Source organism: Anomaloglossus baeobatrachus, chromosome 6 (assembly GCF_048569485.1).
Source record: "Anomaloglossus baeobatrachus isolate aAnoBae1 chromosome 6, aAnoBae1.hap1, whole genome shotgun sequence".
Classification (NCBI taxonomy): domain Eukaryota; kingdom Metazoa; phylum Chordata; class Amphibia; order Anura; family Aromobatidae; genus Anomaloglossus; species Anomaloglossus baeobatrachus.
Window position 1 is genome coordinate 489478868 of NC_134358.1, and position 16352 is coordinate 489495219.

Below are 16352 nucleotides of genomic sequence, written 5' to 3' on the forward strand. Positions count from 1 at the left end.
CAGAGAGCAGGGAGCCGCGCTTAGCGCTGGCTCCTTGCTCTCCTACAGTACACATCGGGTTAATTAACCCGATGTGTGCTGCAGCTACATGTCACAGTTCAGAGAGCAGGGAGCCGCGCGCACTGCTTAGCGCTGGCTCCTTGCTCTCCTTGCTACAGTATACATCGGGTTAATTACCCGATGCATACTGCAGCCACATGTCACAGTGCAGGAGCCGGCGCTGGCAGCAAGAGCGGAGCCTGGTAACCAGCGTAAACATCGGGTAACCAGGGAAAGGACTTCCCTTGGTTACCCGATGTTTACGCTGGTTACAGCTTACCGCAGCTGCCAGTGCCGGCTCCTGCTCGCTTCATTTCGTCGCTCTCTCGCTGTCACACACAGCGATGTGTGTGTCACAGCGGGAGAGTGACGACCAAAAAATGAAGCTGGACATTCAGCAACGACCGGCGACCTCACAGCAGGGGCCAGGTCGTTGCTGGATGTCACACACAGCGACAGCGACGGGACGTCGCTGCAACGTCACAGAAAATGGTGACGTAGCAGCGACGTCGTTGTCGTTGTCGCTGTGTGTGACACCAGCTTAAGACGCTGAAGAATACATGTGATTGAGGTTTAGGGATCCACGCCCAGTTCAGACATTGAGCTTCTTACTGGGACAGTGAAATACTGATGTGTGAAACTGGCAAAGATCAGCCAGTCTTCATGAAAATATCAGATTCGACTGATTATCTTCGTAGAGTATGTGTGTGTGTATGTATGTGTGTGTGTGTGTATGTATGTGTGTATGTGTGTGTATGTGTGTGTATGTGTGTATGTGTGTGTATGTGTGTATGTGTGTATGTGTGTGTATGTGTGTATGTGTGTATGTGTGTATGTGTGTATGTGTGTATGTGTGTATGTGTGTATGTGTGTATGTGTGTATGTGTGTATGTGTGTATGTGTGTTTGTTTTTTCTGCTTGTCAAGAAAGATCATTTATCAATGCTCTAAAGTAAAGGGAAGCTTTGCAAGTTGTGATACGTAACAATACCAGGAAATCTGGATTATCATACTGCTGTCAGTGAGAGTGGTAAGTAACAACTGAAGATAGCAGTGTTGCTCCATAAAAAAACAAAACCTTTAAAGAAAGTGTGAGAAACTGTTCCAGCTTTTATGACACCCACAGATAACAAGTTAACTATGAAAACACAGAATTGTGAGCAAATAGTGGTGACTGCTGAATGATCTACATGATGAACACTATAGTGTCCAGGCACCTGCAGGTCATACTGCAAACAGTAATTGTAACCGTCTGTATTCCCATACCATTTACAAGCTGACTATACCCACCGGAGGACAAGCACTCCTCTCTACCTTAAGGTACTGTCACACTTAGCGACGCTCCAGCGATCCCACCAGCGATCTGACCTGGCAGGGATCGCTGGAACGTCGCTAGATGGTCGCTGGTGAGCTGTCAATCAGGCAGATCTCCACAGCAATCAGAGATCAGCGACCATGTGTAACGATGCTGTGCTTGGTAACCATAGTACACATCGAGTTACTAAGCAAAGTGCTTTGATTATAGTTACCCGATGTGTACCTTGGCTACGTGTGCAGGGAGCCGACTTCTAGAAGCTGCGGACGCTGGTAACCAGGTAAATATCGGGTAACCAAGCAAAACGCTTTGCTTGGTTACCCGATGTGTACCTTGGTTACCCGATGTGTACCTTGGTTACCAGTGTTACCAGAAGCCGGCTCCTGCTCCCTGCACATTCAGATCGTTGCTCTCTCGCTGTCACACACAGCGATGTGTGCTTCACAGCGGGAGAGCAACAACCAAAAAATGGTTCAGGACATTCAGCAACGAGCGGCGACCTCACAGCAGGGGCAAGGTCATTGCTGGATGTCACACACCGCGACATCGCTAGCAAGATCGCTAGCAAGATCGCTGTTGCGTCACAAAAAACGTGACTCAGCAGCGATGTTGCTAGTGATGTCGCTTAGTGAGACGTGGCCTTTAGTGTATGTATTCTATGTATTTTTTCCTGTGACTTTCCAGTGACTGTATATTACATTGTAATGCACAACTCAAAACATTAAAGGTTCTGTCCAAACAGATAAAAAATTACAGCTTTCTTCCAAAAGCAGCACCACCCCTGTCCACAGGTTGTGTATGGTATTGCAGCTCAGCCCCATTTCTGGAGGAAAGCAGTCAAGCTTTTATAATCCTGGATAATGCCTTTTAAACCATTGTTGATTAGAATTACTTAAACTGTTGTAAAAGATGTTTTTATTTTACCGTATGTGGAGTCAGGGTCACTCAGGGGGCCGGACAGGATTCAGTCACAATTCCATATCGCGCCATGTTACTTATTTTCCTTTTACAGAACAGTGTTAAAGGTAATCCAGCACACGGCCCAGTGTTCTCCGTCCGCGGCCGATGGAGCGGAGTGACGCCTGGCTACCGGCCAACATATCCTGTATCCTGAAAACTAACTCTTCATTAAATACCAGCTCTACGGTCACACGGTCAGGTCTGCTTTACCTACAAACCACTGTACTGCTCAAATAACAGGTGGCACATAAAAACAATCACAGCTTTTCTGACAGGATCGAAGAGAAATTAGATGTTTAAATAATAATAATAATAATAATAATAATAATAATAAAAAAGACCAAAGTCTTAATCACCTCCAAAAAGCTGACCTAGCAGTGATAAATCATTCTCTGCATACACAGTCTAGAAGCACATTGGGGGGCGACGCTGCACGTCCAGCTCCTCAGCCTCACACTGAATTCCCTGCGTAATGTCACCTCCTCCAGTTGATTGACATTTGCTTTGCCCCTGTATTAAAGCCAATGACCTGTCAATCAATTAGAGGAGGGTGACGCCAGACAGGGAATTCAGTGTGAGGCTGAGGAGCTGGACGTGCAGCGTCGCCCCCCAATGTGCTTCTAGACTGTATGCAGAACATAGGTATGTGATTTCTCAAGGCTTTCAGTTCATAAAAGGGATTGACTTGTACCTTAAAAGGGTTATTCCAATCACCAAAATCCTATCCCAATATGTAGTAGGTGTATTAATATTGGCAAATACCTCCAATGAGAAATGTAGTATAGTTCTCTTGATATAGCCATGTGTCTTACCTCATGTGCAGGGCATTGCAGCTTGAGTAACCATGGTTAGAACCACTAGCAATTAACTGTCACTATATGAGTGGATGCAACCATGGATACCTAAAGCTGCACAGGATGAAATTCTGGGGTCACCACAAAGATTCAGTGTGCGGACATAGCCTTAAAATCATTGTTTTGTTTTCGGCAGCATATAACCTTGTGTAAACAGGAAGCGTGCTGTCGAGAACAATGAGTTTGTGCACATAGAACAAGCCATTAGCGATCATTGTCTGCACTTGGAAAGTGCAACTGACCGGTCTACCCAGGACATTAAACAACCACATATAAGCTTATATGTAACCAATCAGTGGTTGTTCAATGGCCACCAGCGGTTGGTGTAAATGCACCCTAAAGGCCCCTTTACACACAGACTTTCTGGCGATCCCACCAGCGATCTCGACCTGGCCAGGATCGCTGGAAAGTCTCTAAACAGTCGCTGGTGAGCTGTCAAACAGGCAGATCTGGCCAACGACGCAGCAGCGATACAGACCTGCAGAACGACCTCGCTGGTCATTGGGGACGTGTCACACAGCAGCTATTTGACGACTCACACCTATGTTAGGGGTGTGGTGTTTGGCGCTGAAGCCACCTAGGTGTCCTTTTTACACGCCCCCCTCAGCTCCGATTGGTGATCGCTAGTGCGTTCTTATTGGAGACCCCAAGCTTGGAAAGATTGGCAAAAGTCACGCTTATATATCCTTTGTTCCTGAGCTTCTGTTGCTTAGGCCGGTTTCACACATCCGGCTTTTTGCCGTTTTGCCGGATGCGGCGCTCTCCCGTACAGTTAATACAGTACAGTGACAGCGCAACAAGCGCCGGTCACATGCTGTCATGTGACCGGCGCATGTGACCCGGAAGTTACAGCGCTGTCACTGTACTGTATTAACTGTACGGGAGAGCGCCGCATCCGGCAAAACGGCAAAAAGCCGGATGTGTGAAACCGGCCTTAGCGGATCTTTGTAGAGTTTTCTGTGCTGCGACTCCACACTGGTTTATCTATACAGCATCAATACAGCTTCAATCAAATGATGCTTACCATATAGGCTTTATAGTATTGCAGACTGGAGAACTCACCAATGATCCGAAAACCAGCACGCTCAGGAACAAGGTAGCTTTGAAACAAACGACGGAAGCGCTAAAGTTGCCTTCTTCTCAGTGAAAGCCGTCCAATCAGAATGCAACAACCAATCGGAGGTAATGGGGCGGGAAAGGTAACGCTATAGTACGCCTACAGGCTGGGTACTAAGTCGCTAATTATGTCGTTGTAACGGTGTCAAACACACCGATGTATGCTGCGCAGGGGGAAACAAGCGTCTTGTAGAGATCAGTGACCTCACAGCGGGGGCCAAGTCGTTGATGCGTGTAACACACTGCAATGTCGCTGGGGAGGTCACTATTACGTCACAAAACCGGTGATATTACAGCGATGGCGCTAGCGATGTTGCAGTGTGTAAAGGGGCCGTAAGTCTGAACATTTACCATAGATAGCTCATTTGTCTAACAGATCTCTATCCTGATCCATCCCTCAATATGTGTGAATGCTCAGCTTGGCCAACATGTATAGCCAGTAGGCCCCCATAAAGATCAGTTGGTCAAGGAGTCCTGCAGAAATAGTCAGGTTTCACCAATAAACATCCAATCTGTATGGTCAGTGTAATACTTTGATCCTTTCATTATCTCATGTTGTAGCATCCTAATTTTACTGTATCACAACAGTGAGCAATTTTCCATGTTGACACACCTAGGCCTCATATACTGTACACGGCCATCGCATAACATCCAGAGAGTTTTATGGGACTCCAGTTGGATGTATACATAGGCTTAAAAGGGGTTGTCCACTACATTTATACACTGATGACTTATCCTTAGGTCATCAGTGTCTGATCGGCTGTGGTCCAAAACCTGGCATTGCCACAGATCATCTGCTCCCGAAGCAGGTGGCAGCAGCTGGAAATGCTCAGTTTTGGAGCCGCTCCATCTTCTGCTAACGGCCGTGATTGGGTACTGCACATCCGTCTCTCATTCAAGTCAATAGACGGCAGATATGCAGTACTCAGCCATGGCCGCTCTCTGAAGATGGAACAGCTCCAGAACTGAGCATTTCCGGCTGCCTGCACAGACAGCAGCTGATCAGCGGAGGTGCTGGGTGCCAGACATTGGCCGATCAGACATTGATAACCTATCCTGATAGATCATCAATGTTTAAGTAGTGGACAACCTCTAAGTAGGATGTACATGGAAATTATATACTGTATATATAAATTATAAACAGAAAAAATTGTCTAGTCACATTAAATGCAATATTATGGTGGACCTCCTGAAATACTCTGTGATGTCAGTTTCAAAAATGGTCAAGTAAAAAAAGAAATAAAAAACGTAATTACAAACTTTAGACAATAAATGGGTTGTCCAGTCTAAATCCACAAGTCTGCAGTCACTATGTATCACTTTATGACTGCAGACTTGTGAATCCTCACATCACACGCATTGTGCACTGTGACAATTCTACAATGTCAGAACCGGAAATGGTGGTCACGTGGCTGCGAGAATGCGATAATCTGATTAGACAGGCGCAGCCTCGCTTAATACATTTGCATTGAGGGAGCCCACGCCCATCTAGATGGTTCCTGGGCAGGAGTATATACAGTTAGGTCCAGAAATATTTGGACAGTGACACAATTTTCGCGAGTTGGGCTCTGCATGCCACCACATTGGATTTGAAATGAAACCTCTACAACAGAATTCAAGTGCAGATTGTAACGTTTAATTTGAAGGTTTGAACAAAAATATCTGATAGAAATTGTAGGAATTGTACACATTTCTTTACAAACACTCCACATTTTAGGAGGTCAAAAGTAATTGGACAAATAAACCAAACCCAAACAAAATATTTTTATTTTCAATATTTTGTTGCGAATCCTTTGGAGGCAATCACTGCCTTAAGTCTGGAACCCATGGACATCACCAAACGCTGGGTTTCCTCCTTCTTAATGCTTTGCCAGGCCTTTACAGCCGCAGCCTTCAGGTCTTGCTTGTTTGTGGGTCTTTCCGTCTTAAGTCTGGATTTGAGCAAGTGAAATGCATGCTCAATTGGGTTAAGATCTGGTGATTGACATGGCCATTGCAGAATGTTCCACTTTTTTGCACTCATGAACTCCTGGGTAGCTTTGGCTGTATGCTTGGGGTCATTGTCCATCTGTACTATGAAGCGCCGTCAGATCAACTTTGCGGCATTTGGCTGAATCTGGGCTGAAAGTGTATCCCGGTACACTTCAGAATTCATCCGGCTACTCTTGTCTGCTGTTATGTCATCAATAAACACAAGTGACCCAGTGCCATTGAAAGCCATGCATGCCCATGCCATCACGTTGCCTCCACCATGTTTTACAGAGGATGTGGTGTGCCTTGGATCATGTGCCGTTCCCTTTCTTCTCCAAACTTTTTTCTTCCCATCATTCTGGTACAGGTTGATCTTTGTCTCATCTGTCCATAGAATACTTTTCCAGAACTGAGCTGGCTTCATGAGGTGTTTTTCAGCAAATTTAACTCTGGCCTGTCTATTTTTGGAATTGATGAATGGTTTGCATCTAGATGTGAACCCTTTGTATTTACTTTCATGGAGTCTTCTCTTTACTGTTGACTTAGAGACAGATACACCTACTTCACTGAGAGTGTTCTGGACTTCAGTTGATGTTGTGAACGGGTTCTTCTTCACCAAAGAAAGTATGCGGCGATCATCCACCACTGTTGTCATCCGTGGACGCCCAGGCCTTTTTGAGTTCCCAAGCTCACCAGTCAATTCCTTTTTTCTCAGAATGTACCCGACTGTTAATTTTGCTACTCCAAGCATGTCTGCTATCTCTCTGATGGATTTTTTCTTTTTTTTTCAGCCTCAGGATGGTCTGCTTCACCTCAATTGAGAGTTCCTTAGACCGCATGTTGTCTGGTCACAGCAACAACTTCCAAATGCAAAACCACACACCTGTAATCACCCCAGACCTTTTTACTACTTCATTGATTACAGGTTAACGAGGGAGACGCCTTCAGAGTTAATTGCAGCCCTTAGAGTCCCTTGTCCAATTACTTTTGGTTCCTTGAAAAAGAGGAGGCTATGCATTACAGAGCTATGATTCCTAAACCCTTTCTCCAATTTGGATGTGAAAACTCTCATATTGCAGCTGGGAGTGTGCACTTTCAGCCCATATTATATATATAATTGTATTTCTGAACATGTTTTTGTAAACAGCTAAAATAACAAAACTTGTGTCACTGTCCAAATATTTCTGGCCCTGACTGTATATTGCATACTCGCAGCGACGGACCACCGTTCCCGATTCTGACACAATGAATGTGACGTGAGGATTCACATGTCTGCAGTCACATAGTAATACATAGCACGACTGCAGACTTGTGGATTTAGCCTAGACAATCCCTTTAAAGCACCACTCCAGCATTTTAGGTTTTTTTTCCACCGCTGGAGTGGCACTTAAAATCTAGGTCCCCTACCCCGACATACACTCACCTTCCGGAGGCTTCATCTTTTACTGTCTCCTATCCGGTCCCGTGGAGTCCACTTGTGCCCGTAACTTTGAACTGGCACAAGCGCTCAATGCATCTCTATGAGAGACAGAATGCGGCCAGGACGAGGCTCCCATAGAGATGCATTGAGTTTTGACCACCAGCAGGCTCCATGAAACACTGTAGGGGGCAGGGGACATACATTTAAAGCTCCACTCCAGCAGTGCAATAAAAAAAAAATTAAAAAAATGCTGGGCTGGTGCTTTAAATTATGGATAGACGTTACCAGAACTGGCTGCATTAGACCAATGTAAACGCCAAAGTCCACAATTCTCTTCCTGAGATCTTGGCGGATTTCTTTGGACTTTCCCATGATGCTACTCAAAGAAGCAGTGTGTTTCAGGTGTGCATTAAAGTACATCCACAGGTGTGTCTCTAATTAAGGGTACGGTTCCCCTTGCGCATAGCTTATAAGCGATATGCTATTGACCCTCTGCTGCAAGTATCAGCCGAGGGTCAGGCGATTGTGATGCGATCTTGCGATTGGATCACAGGTGCGGAGAAGAGAGAAGGGAGCACTTTCTTCCTCCCATCCGCTGCCTGTCTCTGCATACATCGCACTGCTGTCAAATGACATGCAAGCGCAGTGCGATGATTCACAAGCTCCCATAGACTTATATGGGGGTGCGTGAGCCGAGAATCGATGCCAAATGCAGCGTGCTGCGATTCATTCCGCATGCCGCTATGGCATGAGATGGACACTGCCCCCATAGTTTTGCACAATGTTTTATTGGATTGCACTCATCCGTGCAAATCGCAAGTGGAACCGTTCCCTAAGGCGGAGATCATATGTCCAGTAATGATCCATTAGAATGGATCCTGTAAAGATCCTCTGGCAAAAAAGTTATGTAAACACAACTTTTTTTTTCGTCCGTTGTTAAATAACTGATTTTTGCCGGATCCATCTCTTTAACATTGGAGTCTATGGAGAATGGATCCATTAACGGACTGCTATGTAGTCATCCATTTTTCTTGCATTTGTAACAGATCCGTTTTTTCTTATAGGATCCATTACAAATGGAAGATAAATAGCAATCCGTTAACGGATCCATTCTCCATAGACTCAGGTTAAAAAAAAATGGATGTTGCAGAAATAATTTTTCCAATGGATCTCTGCAGGATCTGTTCTAAAGGATGATTACAGGACATGGGAACTCGGCCTGATAGACTAATAAATTTAGAAGAGAAGGGATATACGGTAAATAACTTCAGCTAAATAAATTAAGATGCTGCAATTCATTCTGCATGCCGCTATGGCAGGAGAAATCAACCGCAGATGGACACTGCCCCATACTTTTCCACTAGAGTGAAAGCAATCCGATGTTTTTTGGATTGCACTCATCTGTTCAAATCGTAAGTGGTACCGTACCGCAACTCAGATGTTGCCAATAAACCTATCAGAAGTTTCCAAAGACATGACATCATCATATGGGCTGTCCCATAGTGTTTAAAGGCATAGTACATTTAGTGTATGTAAACTTTTGACTTTGCAAAAAGTAATTAAAAATGCTGTAAAACATTTTTTTCTCTCGCAAGTCACATATGTGAGCGTGCGTACACATGGTATATGTGGATATAGCTGGAGATATTGTATCAGTGTACGTTATGGATTTGGTACAGACTTTTTTTTATTTTATTTTAAACTAGCTCGCTCACTCAGAACAGAAAATGTAAGTTTTCCGAATGCCAGAAAATACTGAATACGTCGGCAGATTTCAAATGTGAAGTTTTCTCTGTAAACTGAAGGATCTTAGGTTTCCAAAGCTCAAATAACATGTTCTGGACAGATCCCAAACCTCAACATCAGAAGAGGTAGGAGGACCAGCTTGTGTTCTGCTACTTTGAAGACAATACCACAAATATGCCTCCCATGCCAGAAAGCAAGTTTACTAGATACCTAGATGTAGAAAAAAATCTTTAAATACCTTATTTATAAAAATGGTCCCCTGATCAGACCTTAGGGCATGTGTACATGTTGTAGCAGATTATTCTGCACCAAAAACCAGTGCTAGCAGGAAAAACGCTGAATACAATACATACATTTTTGTAACGTTTTTACTTCATTTGAATGGGTGAAAAAAACGCTGCAAAAACACAAAGAATAGACATGCCGAAGAAGTGAAAAAACGCACTGATGTTTAAAATCCACATGTAAAAAATAATCAGCGTGCACATGAGATTCAAAACTCTCATTCATTTTGCAGGCCCTGTAAAACGTAGCATTTTTTAAAGCCCTTCAAATACATTAAACAAGCCTTTTAACCCCTTCACGACCATGGACGGATATATCCGTCATGGAGCGTGTCCCGTTAAGCCCCGCCCCCTCCCGCGGGCAGGCGGCGGTCGGCACACATATCAGCTGTTTTCAACAGCTGACGTGTGCCTGCTAGCCGCGGGTGGAATCGCTTCCACCCGCGGCCATTAACCCCTTAAATCTTGCTGCCAAAGTCTGGCAGCAAGATCTAAATGCGCGCGGCCATGTTTTTTACTTACCGCCGCCCCCACCGGGTGGTTGCCATCGTAGCACAGGGTCATGTGATGACGCCTGCAGCTATGATGTTTCACTTTCGTTTTCCCTCGGCCGAGAGCAGAGGGAAAAAGAAAGTGACTGTATCTGCTGTTTACAGCTGTATAGCTGTGATCAGCAGATAGATAATAGCGATCGGATTGCTGATCGCTATAGCCCCCTAGGGGGACTAGTAAAATAAAAAAAAAAAAGTAAAAGTAAAAAAAAAAAAGTAAAAAAAAAAAACAAAACAAAAAACCTAAGGCTATGTGCGCACTAGAAATGAGAAGTTTCTCAAGAAAATTTCTTGAGAAACTTCTGGGAGTGAAAGATTTCCGGACCTCCGGAAAAAATCCGCACCAAATCCGCATGCGGATTTGCCGCGGATTTGCCGCGGATTAGCCGCGATTTTCCCGCGGGTGGTTCCCTGCGGATTTTTGCAGGCTGTACTGCCGAAATCCGCAGGGTACCTGCGGAAATAATGGACATGTTAATTTTCTCAAGAACGTTTCTCGAGAAATTCTTCTCGCGGAAATTTCTTGAGAAAAATCCGCACCAGTGCGCACAGCTTTTTTTTTTTTTCATAGAAATTGCTGGGAAATGTCTGCACAAAGATTGCAGACATTTCTCAAGAAATTTCCGCGGCAAATCCGCGGGTAAATCCGCGGGTAAAAAGCTCTAGTGCGCACATAGTCTTAAAGTTCAAATCACCCCTTTTCCCCCCATTGAAAATTAAAGGGTTAAAAAATAAATAAATATACACATATTTGGTATCGCCGCGTTCAGAAATGCCCGATCAAAATATAAAATCAATTAATCTGATTGGTAAACGGCGTAGTGGCAAAAAATTCCAAGTGCCAAAATTACGTTTTTTGGTCGCCGCAAGTTTTACGCAAAATGCAATAACAGGCGAACGTAGCATCTGCGCAAAAATGGTACCATTAGAAAATCAGCTCGAGACGCAAAAAATAAGCCGTCACTGAGCCATAGATCCCAAAAAATAAGAACACTACGTGTTTCGGAAAATGGCGCAAAACGTGCGCCACTTTTATTGGACAAACTTGTGAATTTTTTTAACCCCTTAGATACAAGTAAACCTATACATGTTTGGTGTCTACAAACTCGCACCGACCTCAGGCATCATACCCACACATCAGTTTTACCATATAGTGAACACCGTGAATAAAACATCCCAAAAACTATTGTGCCATCACACTTTTTTTGCAATTTTTCTGCATTTGTAATTTTTTTGCTGTTTTCCAGTACACCATATGGTAAAACTTATGGTTTTATTTAAAAGTACAACTTGTCCCGCAAAAAACAAGCCCTCATATGGCAAGATTGACGGAAAAATAAAAAAGTTACGGCTCTCGGAAGAAGAGGAGCAAAAAACAAAAACGCAAAAATGGAAAGTGCCCCGGGGCTGAAGGGGTTAAAGAAAACCAATCATTAGGATTTTCGTATATAACCCAAAGCCCATGCTATACTGGCACTATCAGGCTGATTCTATACATACCTTTAGTGGTCAGCTCGGATGTTTAGGTTTTGAAACCCAAGAAAGTAAAGTTTATAAAATCAGCAGCTTCTTGAGTGACAGCAGCTGAGGATCAGATAATATCTGGGGGGGTATTTATACTTATCCCCTCCCTCTGTTAGAATTAGCATAAGTATTATACAATCGACCTAGCAAGACCTGGGGTGAGGCAATATCCATGTGACCAGAAGGGGCAGGGCCTCAGCCAACATAGCCGATACCACAACGCAACATTTTTCTGTTGGCTGAGACCTCGCCCCTTCTGGTCACATGGGTATGTCCTCACAATAGGTCCTGCAAGGGAAAAAGTTAATTGTTTGTATAACTTATGCTAATTCTAACAGGGGGAGGGGAGAGGTATGAATACCCCCCAGATATTATCTGATCCTCAGCTGCTGTCACTCAAGAACCTGGTGATTTTATAAACTTTACTTTCTTAGGTTTCAAAACCTATACATCCGAGCTGACCACTACAGATATGTATAGAATCAGCCTGATAGTGCCAGTATAGTAGTGGCACTAAGTTATATACGAAAATCCTGGGGACTGGTTCCCTTTAAGGTGGTATGCTCAAGTTTGTAAGTTAACTTCGCAATCGCTGGGACCCCCAATGATCCTGAGAACTGGGGCTCCAAGAGCCACATGTGAATGGAGCAGTGGTCAATTATGTCACTGCAGCTCCAATCATTCTGAACAGGACCATTAACGTTACTGTTGTCACCGCTCTTCAGAAGCGTCGGGTCTCACCCAGGGCAGCCTGACCCGGAAGTGCCTGTAAGCAAAGTCTATGGAGTGTCAGAACGATGCTTCAGACTTGGCTCGAAAGAGTCGATGGACTACATCGGGCCTGCTTTTTTAAAAAAACAGGTGAAAGATGGTAAGTGTATTGTTTTATTTCTCTGTATTTGTATGTTTCTTTCCATTTGTGGACTACAATGGATTTGGTGGCTACAGCGGAACTACATGGAATTTGTATTTATTTTTTAATAAAGCGGGGAATGAGGGAAAGTTTCATGGAGGGTTTATTTTAATAAGGATTTGTGGGTGTGTCCATTTTTTATGATTACTGGGTTAGTAAAGGGGGTGTCTGATAGACATCTCTCCATTACTAACACCAGGGTTTAAAGTCAGCTGTGTTTTTGGCCACTAGATAGCTGACCTCAATCTCAAAAACCATTAGCACAATTGCCAAATCAGCAAAGGCCAAAGGCAAAGCACTGGAATTGGAGTATATCGTGATGCTCCACTTCTGGGACGGCTGCGGGCTGGAATTTTTAGGCTAGGAAGGGCCCAATAACCATGGACGTTCCCAGCTTAATAATATTAGCTGTCTGTTTTACGTTTCCTAGTTATCAAAAATGGTGGTGGTGGGGGGGGGAAATCTCATGGGTTTTTTTTTTCATTTAAGTATTTATTTGGTTAAATAGAAAGTACTCTATCTATATTTACACATCTATAAACACGTAAAAAATAATTTTGTGGGTTTTTAATGCTTTTTATTCCAGATTGCACACACATGACCCACATATAAGCACGGATGGCCAGACAGATGGACAAAATGGACTGTGCCACACGTGTTTATTTAAGTATACAAATGAAGAGCGCCTTAAAAGAGGTTTTCTGGGACTGCACAACTCATGACATATCCTTGGCATGAGCCACAAGTATCAAAAAAGAGTTGTAGTTCAATTCCCAGCAACTGTGTGATGTGTCTGCTTTATGATTTACCAGACATGACTCTGTACTTTTGCTAGTGGCAGTCCTTGTTATATCAGCTCAATTCCCATTAGTTTGAATGGGATCTGAAATACAGGCGTATCACATATACTGAAGTACAGGCTACATACATTGAGGAATATTTATCAAGCTGAATGTGCCAGAATTCTGTCTTTTAAAACTAGCACTGTATAGTGTGCCACAATATCTGCCAGAAAATGTGCAAAATTTTGCTGCAAATGTTTGGCACAAAGTAAGCCAAATAATAGAGGTATAAACTTAGACCAGACAGTTTTAAAACGTGGCAGATTTATCAAACAGCAAGAAACACGGTCTAGTCTCCTGGAGAATGAATAGGTTGTTGGTAATTGCCGCTAGAGTCGTCTTTTTTCCCCTCGCCTTACCTAAATTTAAAAAGAGAGCACAAATCGATTATAAAAGACAAGTCTTCCTGTCGTCTACTCACACATTTGAGAATCGGGTGACCGCAAGATCTTTTTTGATTCATGCCATACAGTCTTGCAGTCCTCCTGTAGCTTGTAAAACCGTGACCTTTTCCATGAAGTTGACTTGACTTTAGACAGAGGACTTCCATTCAGAAGAAACTTCAGATCGACATCGTCTTGTAAACCTGCAGAAGAAGAAACGTTTTACGTGATGCAAAACCAGACAAGCTGTAATAAATTTATACTGCTGGACTTTGTATTAGAATTTTCCAGTACTAAAGCTGTAAAACACATATAGCGCCATCAACCAAAGCTTCTAATAGTTAACCATACAATGTTATATTTATATAGCCTAGAGAGAAATGATCAAAGTATACGACATTCTACAAGAGGTCATCTGACAGAATGGATCGTTCACCGATACCTGTGCGGCCCGGTAATAGGAGGTCATCATTGTCACTAGTCAGTTCATCAAATCTCTTGCCTCCTAAATATTCCACTGCCAACTAAGTGATATTACTGTAAAGTGAGAGTTTAAGAATACCAGCAATTCAGCCACAAGGTGACAGACCACGTAATAGAGGGGGGGGAGTCACCTACCGCTGAGGAGCACAGGACATAAATGTCACCTCACTCCGCTGACTCCATCACTGCAGAGTCCAAACCTCCTCTGGCACTAACATCAGAACAAAAACTGAGCAGGAGCTTCATAGCAGGGATTCAAAGCCGAATACCAAATATCAGATAGAGCGGTGTAAAGCAGAGGAAACGTGTTCTGTGGAGTGAAGGAACACACTTCTCTAGCTGGCATCTGATGGACGAGTCTAGGTTTGGTGAATGTCAGAAGAACGTTACCTGCCAGCCTGCATTGTGCTAGCTGGACAATTTGGTGGAGAAGGCATAAGGCTGTGGGATTTTTTTCAGTAGTTGGCCTAGGCCCTTTTTGTTCCAGTGAAGAAAAATCTTAATTCTTCAGCAAGGAAAACATTTTCGACAACTGTAGCTTCCTACTTTGTGTGAATACTTTGGGGAAGGTCCTTTTTTCTGTTATCCATGATTGTGCTCCAGGTAAGGTCCATAAAGGCAGGGGTTGGTGAGTTTGGAGTGGAATGTCTGGTTTGACTGCACAGAATCCAGATCTCAACCCCATCCAACACCATTGAGATGAATAATAACAGAGAAGAACAAGCCTCTCCTCCAACATAAGTGTCTGACCTCACAAATGGTCTTCTGGATGAAATGGGCAAACAATTCCCACAGACATCTTCCAAAATCATTTAGAAACCCTTCCCAAAGGAAAGGAAGCTGTTCTAGTTGTAAAAGGAGGACGAACTCCCTATTACAAGGTTCGTCCACTACTCGGACAACTCATTCTCAAATCACCATAGCCCTCCAAGTAAAATAACACCCTGTACTCCCCTATGGAACTGGCGCTTTTCCAGTGACATCGGGTCTCCTGGGGATCGCCTGACATTGTTACGTCACGTTAGCCCTGCAGACAATCAGCAGTCACTAATGGGCCACTTCCCTCTCACTTCATTCTGATGAAATTGACATATCCCCGGATGTTAGGTTCAGCCAAAGAAAGTGAGAGTGAAGCGTATGTCCAGGGTCACTTTTATATGTTGATGGGGAAGTAAAATGTTACTTTATAATTTCAGTCTCTGGCATAAACCAGATATATTTGTCTTAACAGCACATTCATCACGTCATAATAGGTAAATCCAGTTCATCCACCCTTATATGTGCAGCATCCTGGAATCTCCACGACTGAGGGAAAGAACTGAACCATAACCTAGCCTGTAATCCCAGCTCTACAGAGCTCAGCTACAAGAGCAAGAATGGCACTAGGTGCAGATCTAATTGATCATCCGACCATGGGGAGCAGGATTGGTGTCCCCCTATTTTCAGCTTCACCAGGTCACCTTGTCAGAGACAGTCATTACCAGTCAAAAGTTTGGATGCACTTGTTCATGGACTGGATCGGACTAAAAGAAGGAGGCGGTGTGAGTGAGGGGATCAGAATAAAAGAAGGAGCCAGTGTGAGTGAGGGGATCAGACTAAAAGAAGGAGCCAGTGTGAGTGAGGGGATCGTACTAAAAGAAGGAGCCGGTGTGAGTGAGGGGATCGTACTAAAAGAAGGAGCCAGTGTGAGTGAGGGGATCAGACTAAAAGAAGGAGCCAGTGTGAGTGAGGGGATCAGACTAAAAGAAGGAGCCAGTGTGAGTGAGAGGATCAGAATAAAAGAAGGAGCCAGTGTGAGTGAGGGGATCAGACTAAAAGAAGGAGCCAGTGTGAGTGAGGGGATCAGACTAAAAGAAGGAGCCAGTGTGAGTGAGGGGATCAGACTAAAAGAAGGAGCCAGTGTGAGTGAGGGGATCAGACTAAAAGAAGGAGCCAGTGTGAGTGAGGGGATC

The 16352-nt window shown here is 43.9% G+C and overlaps 1 protein-coding gene across 2 annotated transcripts in view; it reads right to left on the bottom strand.

Moving 5' to 3' along the window:
* PLCD1 (phospholipase C delta 1) overlaps nucleotides 1-16352 on the bottom strand; it is a 170587-nt gene that overhangs the window by 68308 nt on the left and 85927 nt on the right. For both annotated transcript variants that reach the window (XM_075315396.1, XM_075315395.1), the window contains exon 2: nucleotides 13956-14120. In XM_075315396.1, the coding sequence (XP_075171511.1) occupies nucleotides 13956-14120 (165 nt within the window). The remainder of the gene's footprint in view (nucleotides 1-13955; nucleotides 14121-16352) is intronic.